At 44.3% G+C, this 15,638-nt stretch overlaps 1 protein-coding gene across 8 annotated transcripts in view; it reads right to left on the reverse strand.

Moving 5' to 3' along the window:
- Positions 1–11,943, reverse strand: part of PDHB (pyruvate dehydrogenase E1 subunit beta) — a 73,745-nt gene extending 61,802 nt beyond the window's left edge. For all 8 annotated transcript variants that reach the window (XR_012235233.1, XR_012235232.1, XM_073592139.1 and 5 more), the window contains exons 1-3: positions 11,791–11,943; positions 3,430–3,543; positions 1,077–1,121 (exon numbers count right to left, since the gene is read on the reverse strand). Coding sequence is in view for 6 of the 8 variants with exons in the window: in XM_073592139.1 (XP_073448240.1) it covers positions 1,077–1,121; positions 3,430–3,543; positions 11,791–11,860 (229 nt within the window). In the remaining 2 variants the exon portion in view is untranslated. The remainder of the gene's footprint in view (positions 1–1,076; positions 1,122–3,429; positions 3,544–11,790) is intronic.
- Positions 11,944–15,638: the final 3,695 nt, after the last annotated feature.

Here is a 15,638-nt window from a genome sequence, read left to right on the forward strand (position 1 = left end):
TACTTTAACCGCTTGCCAACCGCCTCCTGTACTTTTACATCAGCAGAATGGCACGGCTACGCAAATCGACGTATATATACGTCACTTTGAAGTTCGTGCTGTGCGGGCACGAGCGCGTGCTGCGAGCTCCGTGACCGTGCCCGCGGACTCGATGTCCGCCGGTGTCCTGCGATCGGGTCACAGAGCTGCAGAACGGGGAGAGGCCAGTGTAAACAAGGTATCTCCCCGTTCTGCCTAGTGGCAGGACACTGAGTGTTTGCTCCCTCTCATCGGGAGCAGCGATCAGCATTGTGTCACAGTAAGCCCCGCCCCCAACAGTTAGAATCACTCCCTAGGACACACTTAACCCCTTCCTAGCCCCTTAGTGGTTAACCCCTTCCCTGCCAGTCACATTTATACAGTAATCAGTGCATTTTTATAGCACTGATCGCTGTATAAATGTGAATGGTCCCAAAATAGCGTCAAAAGTGTCCGATGTGTCCGCCATAATGTCGCAGTCATGATAAAAATCGCTGATCGCCGCCATTACTAGTAAAAAAAAAAATATTATTATATTATTATTAATAATAAAAATGCCATAAAACTTTCCTCTATTTTGTAGACACTATAACTTTTGCACAAACCAAACAATATACGCTTATTGCGTTTTTTTTTTATACTAAAAATATGTAGTAATAAATATCGGTCTAAACTGAGGGAAAAAATATTTTTTTTAGATATTTTTTGGGGATATTTATTATAGCAAAAAGTAAAAAATATTGCCTTTTTTCAAAATTGACGCTCTATTTTTGTTTATAGCGCAGAGGTGATCAAATACCACCAAAAGAAAGCTCTATTTGTGGGAAAAAAAGGACGTCAATTTTGTTTGGGAGCCACATCGCACGACCGCGCAATTGTCAGTTAAATCGACACAGTGCCGAATCGCAAAAAGTGGCCCGGCCATTTGGCAGCCAAATGATCCGGGGCTGAAGTGGTTAAAGAACTTTTTTCAAAACCAAGCAGATGTCTGACAGGTGAAAACTGTCCTTTTGGTCCAATTATACAAATACAAATAACAAATACATCTAAAACCGTACCTGGAGGCCCGGCAGGTCCAGCTTTCCCAGGTTCTCCCTTTGCTCCTAGCAGGAAACAGAGTAATAATATTTAGCTTAATTTTTCCATTCGTCCAGTAACAAGAATGATCATGAAATCATGTCTGACTTTATTATGCTATTCTATACCTGAATCCTGAACTTCCTCACTTAAGTTGGCCATAAATGGTTCTAATCTTGGCTGGTTCAGCAGGAACCAGCCGAGATTTAAACCCTGTATGGGCAGGCTGAATGTAACCAAGTTGATTGATCGATTAACTTTGATACAACCAGCCTGTTGGATTTTACCACAAACCAATCAGTGGGTGCTGGCCAATGAATGACCGCCGGCACCCACTGAGGAGGAGTTAGACACAATCACAGTGGTTGATACTTCCATAAGGCATATAATATGCTGAAGAACAATTGAGCTTCTTGTATAAAAAGCCAAGCCTTGTACACACGTTTGGATTTCCATCGGACAAATCTGTGGAATTTTGTGGGAAGGGCGTTGTCCATAAACTTGGTGTGTACACAGACGGCAGAACTTTTTCCTCCAACAAACACGAAGGTAGTGACGTACTACGTGGTTTTTCAGCTCTTTAGCGCCACCCTTTGGGCAACTTCTGCTAATGTTGTCTTATGGTTAGAACTGGTTCAGAGCATGCGTGTTTGTACTTTGGATTTTATCCCGACGGACTTGTGTACACACGATCTGATAATCCGACGGCACACATTTGTTGTCGAAAAATTTGAAAGCATGCTATAAAACATTTGTTGTCGGAATTGTCCGATGGAGTGAACCAACGGTCGGATTTTCCGACAAAACCCTGCCATCACACATTTGTTGTCGGAAAATCCGATCGTATGTACGGCCTTTAAGCCTCATACACACGATCGGATTTCCATCGGACATATCTGTGGAATTTTGTGCAAAGGGCGTTGGCCGTGAACTTCTTCTGCATACAGACAGCAGAACTTTGTCAGCCAACATACACAAAACTACGTGGTTTTTCAGCTCTTTAGCGCCACCCTTTGGGCAACTTCTGCTAATGTTGTCTTATGGTTAGCATTGGTTTGGAGCATGCGTGTTTGTACTTTGGATTTTTTTCCGATGGAGTATACAAACGGTCGGATTTTCCGACAAAACCCTGCCATCACACATTTGTTGTCGGAAAATCCAATCGTGTGTACGAAGATTTAGAGTAGTGGGATTTTTTGCATGACATTCCGCCTTGTGCTGGAACACCACACACCTCAAATAATTATTGTTAACTGTGCTGACAGCACAGGACTGTTACATAGTGAATTACTTGCCATCATTTGCAGCTCAGTGGATCTTATCATATGGAATGTGGCTTTGCCCTTTTTGAATGTATAACCAACTCAATGGTTCCATAGGGGTTCTAACCCATGTTGATCATTCTTCAGGGGATCAACAAACTTCTTGAATTCATGCAGTATTTAAACAGGTATAATCTATTTTAAGGAGGGTGTTGGTCTTTATGCTTTTTTTTTTTTTACTCTTGGCTGAGTATTTTTTTTTTTAAATGTCCGTGTGCTGTATTTATGACAAGATACTATGTACAGTAATAACATTTGGATAATATTACTTTTGTATCAAAGGATTAGCATCTGGCAGTTGTAATTTTTTTCTTTCCATGTGCCCTTCCCTCTTTTTTGATATAACATGGTAAAAGTGGCGTAGAGAGTCTTATGCCGCGTACACACGAGCGGACTTTTCGACCGGACTGGTCCGACTGACCTAGTCCGGCGAACAATTCGACCATGTGTGGGCTTCATCGGACTTGCAGCGGACTTTTTGGGTGGAAAATCTGACGGACTTTAGATTTGGAACATGTTTCAAATCTTTACGTCGGAACTCCGCCGGACCCAGTTCCTATAGAAAAGTCCGCTCATCTGTATGCTAGTCCGACGGACGAAAACCGACGCTATTGGCTACTGGCTATCAGCTTCCTTATTTTAGTCCGGTCGTACGTCATCACGTACGAATCCGTCAGACTTTGGTGTGATCATGTGTAGGCAAGTCCGTTTGTTCGAAAAGTCTGTCGGAAGTCCGCCGAAAGTCAGTCGGATAGACCGTCGGACCAGTCTGGTCGAAAAGTCCGCTCGTGTGTACGCAGCATTAGTCAGGTTTTTTCATGCTTTTGCTCTTCCCAGATGCTTCAGTACCTGTGACTCCTCCATATTGATTGGGAGGTAAGACACACATATAGTTGGTAATTCAAGGGTTTTTTTGGTGTTGTTTTGCCTCTTGATGTAACAAAGCAAGAAAGGCTCCAGAGTATATTGCATTTGATAATTCACGCATTCATGAGGTCAACTATCTACTAACCTTTCTCTGAGGAGGTTCCAGGTTCACCTTTTTGGCCAGGAGGTCCAGGCAACCCAGGACATCCACGAAGTATAGCCAACTTGTCAGAGCTCTCAATGCCTACAAGTTTTACATCTGTAGGGAAATGTGATATAAGATGGGGAAGGGAATATAGGATACAACATTGCCTGCTTACACATGAAAGTCTTCTGTGTGCTTTTCTTACACATAACTTCAACCCAACTTAAACATTTTATATATATATACATTTAATATAATATTCTAAAAACACTTGTATTATCTGTTGGTTCTCAGACAGAAAACCCACTGGCAAGTAGCTTCACGAATTATAGGGGTTTTATATTCTAGCTGCTTTGGTCAAAGATATCTTTTTGATAACATGACAACACACACTTTGATGGTGTATAAAAGTGTAGCGCTAATACAAATATAACAAATTAAAAGAATGCCCTCCTGTATAAAAGGGGGGTATACTTAAAGTGCAGAGAAGAATATTTTGGTTAGAATTAGTGACTTTAACCCCAACAAACCATGCTACATTAGCAACATGATAGATGGAAGGTTGAAATACGAAATAAAAAAATATTAGGATCAGTGAATGATACCCAGGTGCACGGATAAACTCATACCACAACAAGTATTACATATGAAGATCAAAATTGGCACATAAATAAATAAATAAAAGGAAAAAGTCCAAAATTGCTAAACATGTGTTCACACGGCGTAGATATTCCAAAGAACTGTATTCACACCAGTAAACAAGAGGAGACTTACCAGATGTTGATGACCTAGAAAGGCTTACGCCCCCTAGGTCATATAGGCTTGTAAGTCAAATGACTTGATGGGTAAACCGGACTAGGCAGGCGTGGCAGATCTTGAATCAAAAAGCCGACTTAAACGTGGGCGTTAGAGGTCATCAGATTGAGGATAACATTCCAATAGTGAAAAATGTTAGAGGATCATCAATTAGGCTCAATGGATACAAGGACAAAAAGCGGTATATGTATGTGGGTCCACCCAGGAGAGGTGAAAGCTTTGTTATAGATAGATATCAGGTGTTTTTGTGTTCAAAAGCTCCTCTCCTGAATGCGACTTTGGTGTTTTTTTTCTGCCTCTAAACTTCTGTAAACGCTTATAGTGTACATGGAAACATAGGCTAACATGGAGGGGTGATTAGAGGCAGAGAAAAAAGCCTAAACCCCTGTCAAAGCAGCATTTTTTAACTCAAGTGTGCATGAGGCCCTAGGCCCCCTTCACACGGGCGGACTCGGGGAATTTCTCTGCTGATTCCCGCTGAGCAGGCAGATGACAGGTCTGTGTCTGCTCCCTTTATGCAGAGCGGACATGGACACAGCCTGCTCTCCTCTATGGGCAGTCAAATGTAAACGATCTGCCAGACGGATGGGGAACTGACACCCGCTGCTCCATAGAGGGCAATGGATGGTCTAATCAGGTCTGCCTAAAAACTGACAGGCCTTAGAGTGTATGGCCAGCTTTACTGTTTACAAAACAAGCTATTACCACTTTGTGCTATACCCGAAAGACGGCTACAGTGCGGACGCCAATTGCTGGGAGGGCGTCCCTGGACGTCCTCCTGTTTACTTCCCCTTTGCGCGCCGCCGCGGGCACGCATCGGGGAAGTTCTGTGTTGCCGTGTCACAGCCATCATATGTAAGCATATGAGATCATCTCTCATGGCCAGCTCTCCCTCCTCACACAGAGACAGCGTGTGAGGAGGGAGAGCGAACGGCTGCAGCGGTAAGTGTACATACAAAAAAAAAAATTGCAAATTCAGTGCCCACAGTTCCTGTCAGTGCCATCTGTCATAATAAAACAAATAATTCTGCGCTGCCCAAAAGAATAAGCAGCTAACACGGCCAATGGGAAATATGCATAAATCAGAAAGCAAAATAAGTGTAGCGCTAATATGACAAATAGAGTAACTTTAGAAGACCATTACATCATCAAATAAACAAACCCAAAGAAAAGTACATCCAACAAAATAAAATGAAAGTCCTCAGTGGGTATGTGACTCCTGTGAGGTAGTGACAGTCTTCAATACGAATGTGACTTCATAAATATATCAGTGTGATCGTGACATCTGAAATGGAAGGAACACCACCACCGACAATAAGGAGGCTTACCGGAACGTTTGGACCCAAAAGGACATATGTTCAATTGGGTCAAACAGGCTTGAATAATACATGGCCGATGGATATCCGTGGAGGTTGTGGAAAGATCCTGAGATGATCTGTGAACCGGTAGGTCCTTTTCCTCCAGCACTGTGAATGTTTAATGGATGTGCTACAGGCTAAATGATGGGCTGTGGATCGCATGTAATTGTATTTTTTCCAGCTGAGATCCAGCTGAGATCCATCTGTCATGCCATCTGTCCCCAGTGCCATCTGTCCTCATTGCCACCTGTCCCCAGTGCCACCTATCAGTGCCATCTGTCCCCAGTGCCACCTATCAGTGCCATCTGTCCCCAGTGCCACCTGTCAGTGCCATCTGTCCCCAGTGCTACCTGGACGGGGCTTCACTTTCTTAATCAGTAGTAGTTCTTGCATAAGTAATATTTGTTTCATCATGTGCTTCTGAAAACGTCCACATTTCGAAGTACCGTAAGTGGATTATTATTATTACTACAGGTACTTATATAGCGCCATCAATATATGCAACACTTTACACATATTGTGACTTCAAATAAGTCCCTGCCCACAAGGAGCTTACAATCTAAAGTCCATAACTCACATTCATACATACTAGGACCAATTAACCTTCCAGCAAGTCTTTGGAGTGGTGGAGGAAACCAGAGTACCCTGAGGAAACCCAAACAGGCGGCGCAGGGTGAACATGCAAACTCCATGCAGGTAGTGCTGTGGTTGGGACTCGAACCAGTGCTAGATCCATCTGACTCCACCCAATGCAGAATTGTGCATACAGGCAGTCCCCGAGTTACGAACGACTCCTACTTATGAACGGCCTCAAATGCCGGCCACTTGTGCTCCACGCTGGTCCTGGATCCCTCCGAGCACCTCTGGACACATCCCACACTGGAGTACTACACGTACTGCATGGCCAGAAGAGCCCCAGATAACATAACAAGCGCCTGGAACATCTCACATCCATGCACAGGCGGAAGTTACACTTACAAATGCAGTGTTCCGACTTACAAACAAATTCCACTTACGAACAAATCTACAGTCCTTACTGTGTTCGTAACTCGGGGACTGGCTGTAGTCAGGGCCGTCTTTACCACAGGGCAAACGGGGCAGCTGCCCAGGGCCCTGTCACTGTTTGGGGCCCAAAGCAGAGCTGCCCGTTAAGCCCGTGTGCTGCCCGCAAATCTGCGCTGAAAATCCCCAGACACAGACAGAAAGACAGTCTATCACTGTCATCGGCGGCGGCGGCGGCGCACGCACAGTGCAGCAGTCAGTGCCAGTGCTGTATTTTTTCGATCGAGAAGCGGGCCGTGGGTGGGCAGGACCTTGAGCTCCACTGACGCTTTGGCCCCACTCCTTGCTATGCGTACACTGTGCACAGTGTACATGATCGGAGGAGCAGAGGAGGAGTGAGACCACAGCGCGGAGTGGAGTTCTGCCTGCCTGGTGCCTGGTCAAGTGAAACTCGGCTAGCAGTGTGTGTGGAGAATTGCCAGGACAAGGTAGGTCTTCTTTCTCCTCCCCTTGCTCCCTCTCCCCATCCCCATGCCATGTGCCCTAAGCCTGGCTTTCAACAAGAACCAATGAAACTTCCACATCAAACCTACTTTGGTGAATTACCAATAAAATTCATTCCTGTTTTCCTTGATTTATTAGTGATTTTGAATATTTCTATGCACAAAGTAAAGGGCATACGCAGTGGTGGTGCATCCATAAGGGGCGCATGGGCGCCGCCCCCTCTCTCCTGTCACCTGTCTCACCATAGATAGATTCATGCATTGCATGAATATATTTATGGTGACGGTTGACACCCCCTATTCAGGTGTCCAGCCCCTGAATTACAGTGGTGGGGGTGTTTTTTGGAAGCACCTGATTAGAGCCGTAGGCTCTAATAGGCGCCCAAAAAGGTGAACAGCGGGCGCCATTCTGGGTGCTCGCTGTTCACTCAGCGTTGTGTTAGCAAAGCAAAGGAATTTGCTTTGCTAACACTGAACGGCCTCTCAGCCAATCAGGTGCTCAGGTCTGTTATCTGAAATTGGCTGAAACGACAGGCGCTGTGATTGGACACCTGATAGAGAGGACGGGACACCGCCACTGACCCGCTGCGAAACAGGTAAGTGCCGGGCAATGCACACTGGCAGCATTTGATGGGTACAGTAGCAGAAATTTATAGGCACACTGGCAGCAGTTGATGGGTACAGTGGCTGCGCTTGATGGCACAGTGGCGACAATTGATGGGCCCAGTAGCTGCGTTTGATGGGCACAGTGGCTGCACTTGATGGGCACAGTGGCTGATTTTGATGGGCACAGTGGTGGCGCTTGATGGGCACAGTGGCTGCGTTTGATGGCGCAGTGGCTGTGTTTGATGAGCACAGTGGCTGCATTTGATGGGCACAGTGGCTGCGTTTGATGGCACAATGGCTGCACTTGATGGGCACAGTGGCTGTGTTTGATGGCACAGTGGCGACAGTTGATGGGCACAGTAGCTGCGCTTGATGGGCACCATGGCTGCATTTGATGGGCACAGTGGCTGTGCTTGATGGGGCACAGTCGCTGCGTTTGATGGCACAGCGGCTGCGTTTGATGGGCACAGTGGCTGCGTTTGATGGCACAGTGGCTGCATTTGATGGCACAGTGGCTCTGTTTGATGGCACAGTGGCTGTGTTTGATGGCACAGTGGCGGCAATTGATGGGCACAGTAGCTCCGTTTGATGGCACAGTAGCTGCGTTTCTATGTGTGTGTCTGTTTTTTGAGATGTTGGCGTGAAGAGCAAAATTGCATGGGGGGGGGGGCAAAAAAAAATGTTTGCCCAGGGTAAAAACCATATTAAAGACAGCCCTGCCTGTAGTGGGTAAAAAATGTTCCTTGTTGTTCTTCAGGTCTCTTCAGAATGAGATATTGTCAGTGTTCTATTTAACCGCTTGCCGACCGCTGCACGACTATTTATGTCGGCAGAATGGCACAGCTGCGCAAAGGGACGTACCTGTATGTCCCCTTTAAAATCGTGGCACTGCGGGCGCGCGCGCGCTGAGAGGTCCTTGAGTGTGCCCGCGATCGTGTCACGGAGCTGCAGAACGGGGAGATGCCTATGTAAACAAGGCATTTCCCTGTTCTGCCTAGTGACAGGACAGTGATCTACTGCTCCCTGTCATCGGGAGCAGTGATCACTGTCCTGCCACTTGTAGCCCAGTCCCCCCACAGTTAGAATCACTCCATAGGACACACTTAACTCCTTCATCGCCCCCTAGTGTTTAACCCCTTCCTTGCCAGTGTCATTTACACAGTAATCAGTGCATTTTTATAACACTGACCGCTGTATAAATGACAATGGTCCCAAAATAGCGTCAAAAGTGTCCAATGAGTCCGCCATAATGTCGCAGTCACGATAAAAATCGCAGATCGCCGCCATTACTAATAAAAAAAATAATTAAAAAAATGCCATAAATCTATCCCCTATTTTGTAGATGCTATAACTTTTGCGCAAACCACTCAATATACGCTTATTGCATTTTTTTTTTTACCAAAACTATGTAGAAGACAAATCGGCCTAAACTGAGGAAAAAATGTGTTTTTTTATATATTTCTTGGGGATATTTATTATAGCAACATTTAAAAAATATTGCTTTTTTTTCAAAAATGTCGCTCTTTTTTGTTTATAGCGCAAAAAAATAAAAACCGCAGAGGTGATCAAATACCATCAAAAGAAAGCTCTATTTGTGGGAAAAAAAGTATGTCAATTTTGTTTGGGTGCAACGTCGCACGACCGCGCAATTGTCAGTTAAAGCGACGCAGTGCCGAATTGCCAAGAATGGCCCGGACATTGGGCAGCCAAATCTTCCAGGGCTGAAGTGGTTAACAAGATGTTTTAGTAACCCCTCCCCATTGACACCCTTCTCTTTTTTATTCAATAAAGATTCTTGCACAATTCAGGGTCACCTTGTTCCTTTTGTGTTCAAAGCATTGTCTGTTTTGACATCATTAGCCTGTCACTTGGCAAAGGCAAGTGTAAGTACTATGTCTCCAATGCCAAACTGATCCATTTGTTTGCACACATTGCAGAAGTATAATAATTCAAACATGTCATAAAAGCCAACATAATTAAGATATTCATTCTAAGTGCTCTCTTATTGATATTTACTGCCCACGTAAAACCCAGCCCTTCATGCTGTGGTCTATAACTCACTAGGACCTCTGACCAATAACATGCCATGTACTCTGGTGAGTGTCCTCCTTCATTTTAATATCATCCTTACTAACTAGTAACATATTCTGATTGTAATGGAAGGGCATATTGTTTCTCATACTTTGAAATAAAATGTGTTATGCCGTGTGCACACGGTCGGAATTCCCGACAGAAAAAGTCAGATGGGAGCTTTTGGTCGGATATTCCGCCCATGTGTGTGCCCCATCGCACTTTTTCTGTCGGCATTTCCGATGGACTTAGATATAGAACATGTTCTAAATCTTTCTGTCGGAAATGCCGACGGAAGGTTATCCCATTGGCAAGTCCGACCGTGTGTACGCGGCATTAGAAAAAATTGCATCTGCATTGGGTTTATGCCTGCATAAAAAAACATTGTTTGACCCCGTAGATTCAATATGCTCATCTTTTTATACCAAAAGCCAGTTACATATCACTAGGAGCGCTAACACCCTGGGTTTCTGGTTGGAGAGCTTTTGATGTTCTTTTCTATTTCTCCCCACCCCTGTCTTCTTTCCTTTTCCTATTTATCTGGACTCGTCTGTAGGAATGCTGTTTCCTTATGTACTCCTTTTTTTTTTGCATAGTGAACTCCATATACTGATATCTTATCCACTAGCGCCTGTTTTTCTGGTTTAGGTGCATGGATCTCATTTCCTGTTATCCACATTGTTTTCCTGTTGGAAGTGTGATTATTGTACTTTTGCCATTTGCTACCCTTTCTCTATTTGATATACGACTGCCTATGACTGCACGTCATCAATATTAAAGTTTCTATCTGTATATCTGAGTGCGTTCGCATGTTGTATTCTTTAGGATTTTTCAACAAAAATTTATAGAAAGAGAAAAGAAACATTCTTCAGTGGAACATTGTCGGATAATCCCAGTGTCATTTTATCCTGGGGAAAAAGAGCTGCATTATTCCATTCCAGGCTGACCGCTTTCTATGTTGACACTGGTTGTGTGGAGCTGTAGGGGATGCTCTACGAGGCTACATTCATTCTTGAATGTAGTGTATTCAGGTGACTTTAAAGACATTTTGTGCTTTTTTGCACAAATTGTTCATGTGTTTTAGGAGCGATGTGCTACACAGGAGCTTAAAGCAGGATCACATTTGTGGCCCTATAGACTTTTATCCTTTGAGCACTGAAAAATATGCACAACATGCATTTTCAGGCACTCCTATTGAAGTTTATGGAGTCAGAAATGTCTAAAACTGCCTGAAATGAAGCTCCTGTACTTTTTTGAGTGACAAGCAGTGGCGGCCTCTCCATTAGGGGCGCAGGGGGGCCGTCCCCTTAATCCATGCACCCAGCCCCTAATCTACATGCAGGGCGCCGGGTGCATGGATTTCAATGGGGTTTTTTTTTTTTTGAAGCACATGACTTGGCTTCAAAAAAGGGTGAGCTCAGTCGTGTGACAAAAGCGGATTCATATTCCCTATTGTCTTCCTGCTTCTCCTCCTGGCCAATCAGGAAGCGGGTCTTAAGCCCCGATTGGCTGAGAGGAGAAGTGATCGTATTGGATGCTGCGGAGGAAGCCTGCTGAGGAGGAGAAGATGCAGAGTGAAGCCGCCGTGAAGCCACCTAGGAAGAGGAGATACAGGGTGAAGCGACCAAGGAGGAAGCCGCCGAGGAGACGCAGGTGCGGGGCTGGAGGGCCAATCAACAAGCTAGCTGGGGGGGGGGGGGGCAGGGATTTGACTGATCGACTGACTGACCGAACGGGGGGAGGGTGGTTGGTGGTTTGTTTACTGCCCCCCCAAAAAAGCACCAGCCACCACTGGTGACAAGCATCCAGCAACAGATGCCAGAGCTCTCAGCCGTGAACAGGCACCATTTAAAACAACAGCATTTTTAAAGTTGGCCATTTTGTACATTTAGGCTTTGAGCTACAATAATATACACTCAGATTTGAATGGGGCCTAAACATTAGATCATCTGGTCTGTCATCTATTGATGAGTATTTCTACATTACAGTTTTATGATTGGACTCACCTGGACACGTTTCTTCAGTGTATGTAAGAGAGGTCACCAGACACAAAATAGAAGCTACCAAAATCCACATAGTGGCCAAAATGTTCCTCGCTGTTCTTCAGGTCTCTTTCAGAGTGGGATATTCTCAGTTTTTTTATTTATTAAGACATCTTAGAAACCCCTCCCCATGAGCATACTCCTCTTTCCTAATCAATAGTGATTCTTCACAGTCATCTGTTTCTCATGTGCTCCTGGAAATTTCTGCAATTTACATCACAAGCTACTTGACCAGTGTAAGAATTGCTTTGTCTCCAGCCCCAGCGTGATCTGCCTGGCTCTAAACAAGGCAGATTTGTGCTAATTCAAATATGTCAAACAGTAAACATCATTGTTAGGTAATGTCAGAAAGACATTTATAAGGATCAGTTTACAAAGCTTTTTTCCTCTTATTCTGCTATTATTTCCTTGATATCGCACCTAATCAATCTCACATCTCTTTGATGTTAAAGCATATGTCAAAGCAAAATTTAAAAAAATAAACATCTGTAGTTCATACAGTATCTCACAAAAGTGAGTACACCCCTCACATTTTTGTAAATAATTTTATTTTATCTTTTCATGTGACAACACTGAAGAAATGACACTTTGCTACAATGTAAAGTAGTGAGTGTACAGCTTGTATAACAGTGTAAATTTGCTGTCCCCTCAAAATAACTCAACACACAGCAATTAATGTCTAAACCGCTGGCAACAAAAGTGAGTACACCCCTAAGTGAAAATGTCCAAATTGGGCCCAATTAGCCATTTCCCTCCCCGATGTCATGTGACTCATTAGTGTTACAAGGTCTCAGGTGTGAATGGGGAGCAGGTGTGTTAAATTTGGTGTTATTATTCTCACTCTCCCATACTGGTCACTGGAAGTTCAACATGACACCTCAGGGCAAAGAACTCTGAGGATCTGAAAAAAATAATTGTTGCTCTACATAAAGATGGCCTAGGCTATTAGAAGATTGCCAAGATCCTGAAACTGAGCTGCAGCACGGTGGCCAAGACCATACAGTGATTTAAAAGGACAGGTTCCACTCAGAACAGGCCTCGCTATGGTCGACCAAAGTTGTTGAGTACACGTGTTCAGCGTCATATTCAGAGGTTGTCTTTGGGAAATAGTCATATGTGTGCTGCCAGCGTTGCTGCAGAGGCTGAAGGGGTGGGGGGTTCAGCCTGTCAGTGCTCAGACCATACGCCACACACTGCATCAAATTGGTCTGCATGGCTGTTGTCCCAGAAGGAAGCCTCTTCTAAAGATGATGCACAAGAAAGGCTGCAAACAGTTTTCTGAAGACAAGCAGACTAAGGACATGGATTACTGGAACCATGTCCTGTGGTCCGATGAGACCAAGAGAAACTTATTTAGTTCAGATGGTGTCAAGCGTGTGTGGCAGCAAACAGGTGAGCAGTACAAAGACAAGTGTGTCTTGCCTGCAGTCAAGCATGGTGGTGGGAGTGTCATGGTCTGGGGCTGTATGAGTGTTCCCATTGAGGGAACCATGAATGCCAACATGTAATGTGACATACTGAAGCAGAGCATGATCCCCTCCCTTTGGAGACTGGGCCGCTGGGCAGTATTCAGTATGCCTTGCTAAAGAACCTGAGGTTAAAGGTGATGGATTGGCTAAGCATGTCTCCAGACCTAAACCCTATTGAGCATCTGTGGGGCATCCTCAAACGGAAGGTGGAGGAGCACAAGATCTCTAACATCCACGTGATCTGTGATGTCGTCATGGAGGAGTGGAAGAGGACTCCAGTGGCAACCTGTGAAGCTCTGGTGAACTCCATGCCCAAGAGGGTTAAGGCAGTGCTGGAAAATAATGGTGGTCACACAAAATATTGACACTTTGGGCCCAATTTGGACATTTTCACTTAGGGGTGTACTCACTTTTGTTGCCAGCAGTTTAAACATTAATGGCTGTGTGTTCAAATACTTTGAGGGGACAGCAAATCTACACTGTTATGCAAGCTGTACACTCAACTGTACAACTTTACATTGTAGCAAAGTGTCACTTCTTCATTGTTGTCACATGAAAAGATATAATAAATTATTTACAAAAAATGTGAGGGGTGTACTCACTTTTGTGAGATACTGTATATGCACATTTCCCCATGATTTGTCCCTTTAAAGATCCTGTAAGTACAGAAAAATACCTGTTAATTATGGATGAAATACGGGTTCACCTCTACCATAGGTCTAGCATATTTGAAATTCATGGTCTTGGCTAATTGATGAAGAAATACTTAAGGCCAAATTCTTTTCAACCATAATGTACGGCCTGTGCATTGAATTGACCAAAAAGGGGCTTTTGGATAAGCCAGCCCCCTCACTATAAAAGGCTGAACTTACAGCAGCCATATTGACAATGTGCTTAATGTGTGATAGGGAAAAGCATAGGGAGTGCTGTTGACAAACTGCATAGAGAGAGATGGGTGTAGGACTTGTAGGCACTTGTAGATATATTAAAGTGTATGTAAATCCTTACTGAATGTTATGGAGGTAGCAAAATGCTGCATATCTTAGAGAACTGAGTGTGGGGGAGAGTACAGATGTAGCACACCCCCAGTTAGGTGATAACTAGGTTAGGACGTTTTTATTTTTTAGCTCCTTTGTATTCATTGGACCAGCTTGTGATTGTTTCCCTTGCCTTCTGGATGGTTTTGGAAAGTAGTAGACTGGGAGAGTTAAATCTACAGCTTGCATATTTATGTGGTCCCAGCCAATCCCTAGGGGAAGGTGCCCAGTAGGTGGCTGGGACTACATAATTTGAGGCCTAGAGAAGAGGGGTTCTTGTTCAGGAGGAGATGTTTCCAACCTGAAGGGCTGCTGCCCTTCTGGGCAGTGCAGCTGTGTTCTTTATTTGCTCATTGGAGTCCCAGCTGGGCTAGCTGGGGCGGCTATTTTACTGAACTTTGCTGGAGCTGACCAATACATTTATCTAAGAATCTGGTCTGAAGAGATCACAGGAGACATATCTGGCTGATATTGGAAGGAGGCATCCAAATATCTAGAAACATGTTTGAGTACAGACTAGAGATGATGGGGGGAGGACAAATTCCATTTTTTTCAATGCCGGTTTTTGTTTTTTTCCTGAAAAGTTTGAGAAAAAAAAAAGCATGGAATATGTTTTTTATTACAATGATAAGTAATATATTTATGACATGGTATTCAAACTATGTAAAATGAAGACCTTAACCACTTGCCGACTGCTACATGCCGATATACGTTGGCAGAATGTCAGCTGCGTGGCGCCGCGCTCTCCATGACCGTGGCCCCGTCCCCGCAAACTCGATGTTCGCCGGCGGCCCGCAATCGTGTCACAGAGAGGGAGAACGGGGAAATGCCTATGGAAACAACGCATTTCCCTGTTCTGCCTAGTGACAGGACAGTGATCTACTGCTCCCTGTTATCGGGAGCAGTGATCACCGTCTTGTCACTTGTAGCCCAGCCCCCCCACAGTTAGAATCACTCCCCAGGACACACTTAAGCCCTTCATCGCCCCTAGTGTTTAACCCCTTCCCTGCCAGTGTCATTTACACAGTAATCAGTGCATTTTTATAGCACTGATCGCTGTATAAATGAGAATGGTCCCAAAATAGCGTCAAAATTGTCCGATGTGTCCGCCATAATGTCGCAGTCCCGATAAAAATCGCAGATCGCCGCCATTACCAATAAAAAAAAAAAATTATAAAAAAAATGGCATAAATCTATCCCCTATTTTGTAGACGCTATAACTTTTGTGAAAACCAATCAATGTACGCTTATTGCGATATTTATTATCAAAAATATGTAGAAGAATACATATCGGCCTAAACTGAGA

Source organism: Aquarana catesbeiana, linkage group LG07, assembly GCF_042186555.1.
Source record: "Aquarana catesbeiana isolate 2022-GZ linkage group LG07, ASM4218655v1, whole genome shotgun sequence".
Lineage (NCBI taxonomy): Eukaryota > Metazoa > Chordata > Amphibia > Anura > Ranidae > Aquarana > Aquarana catesbeiana.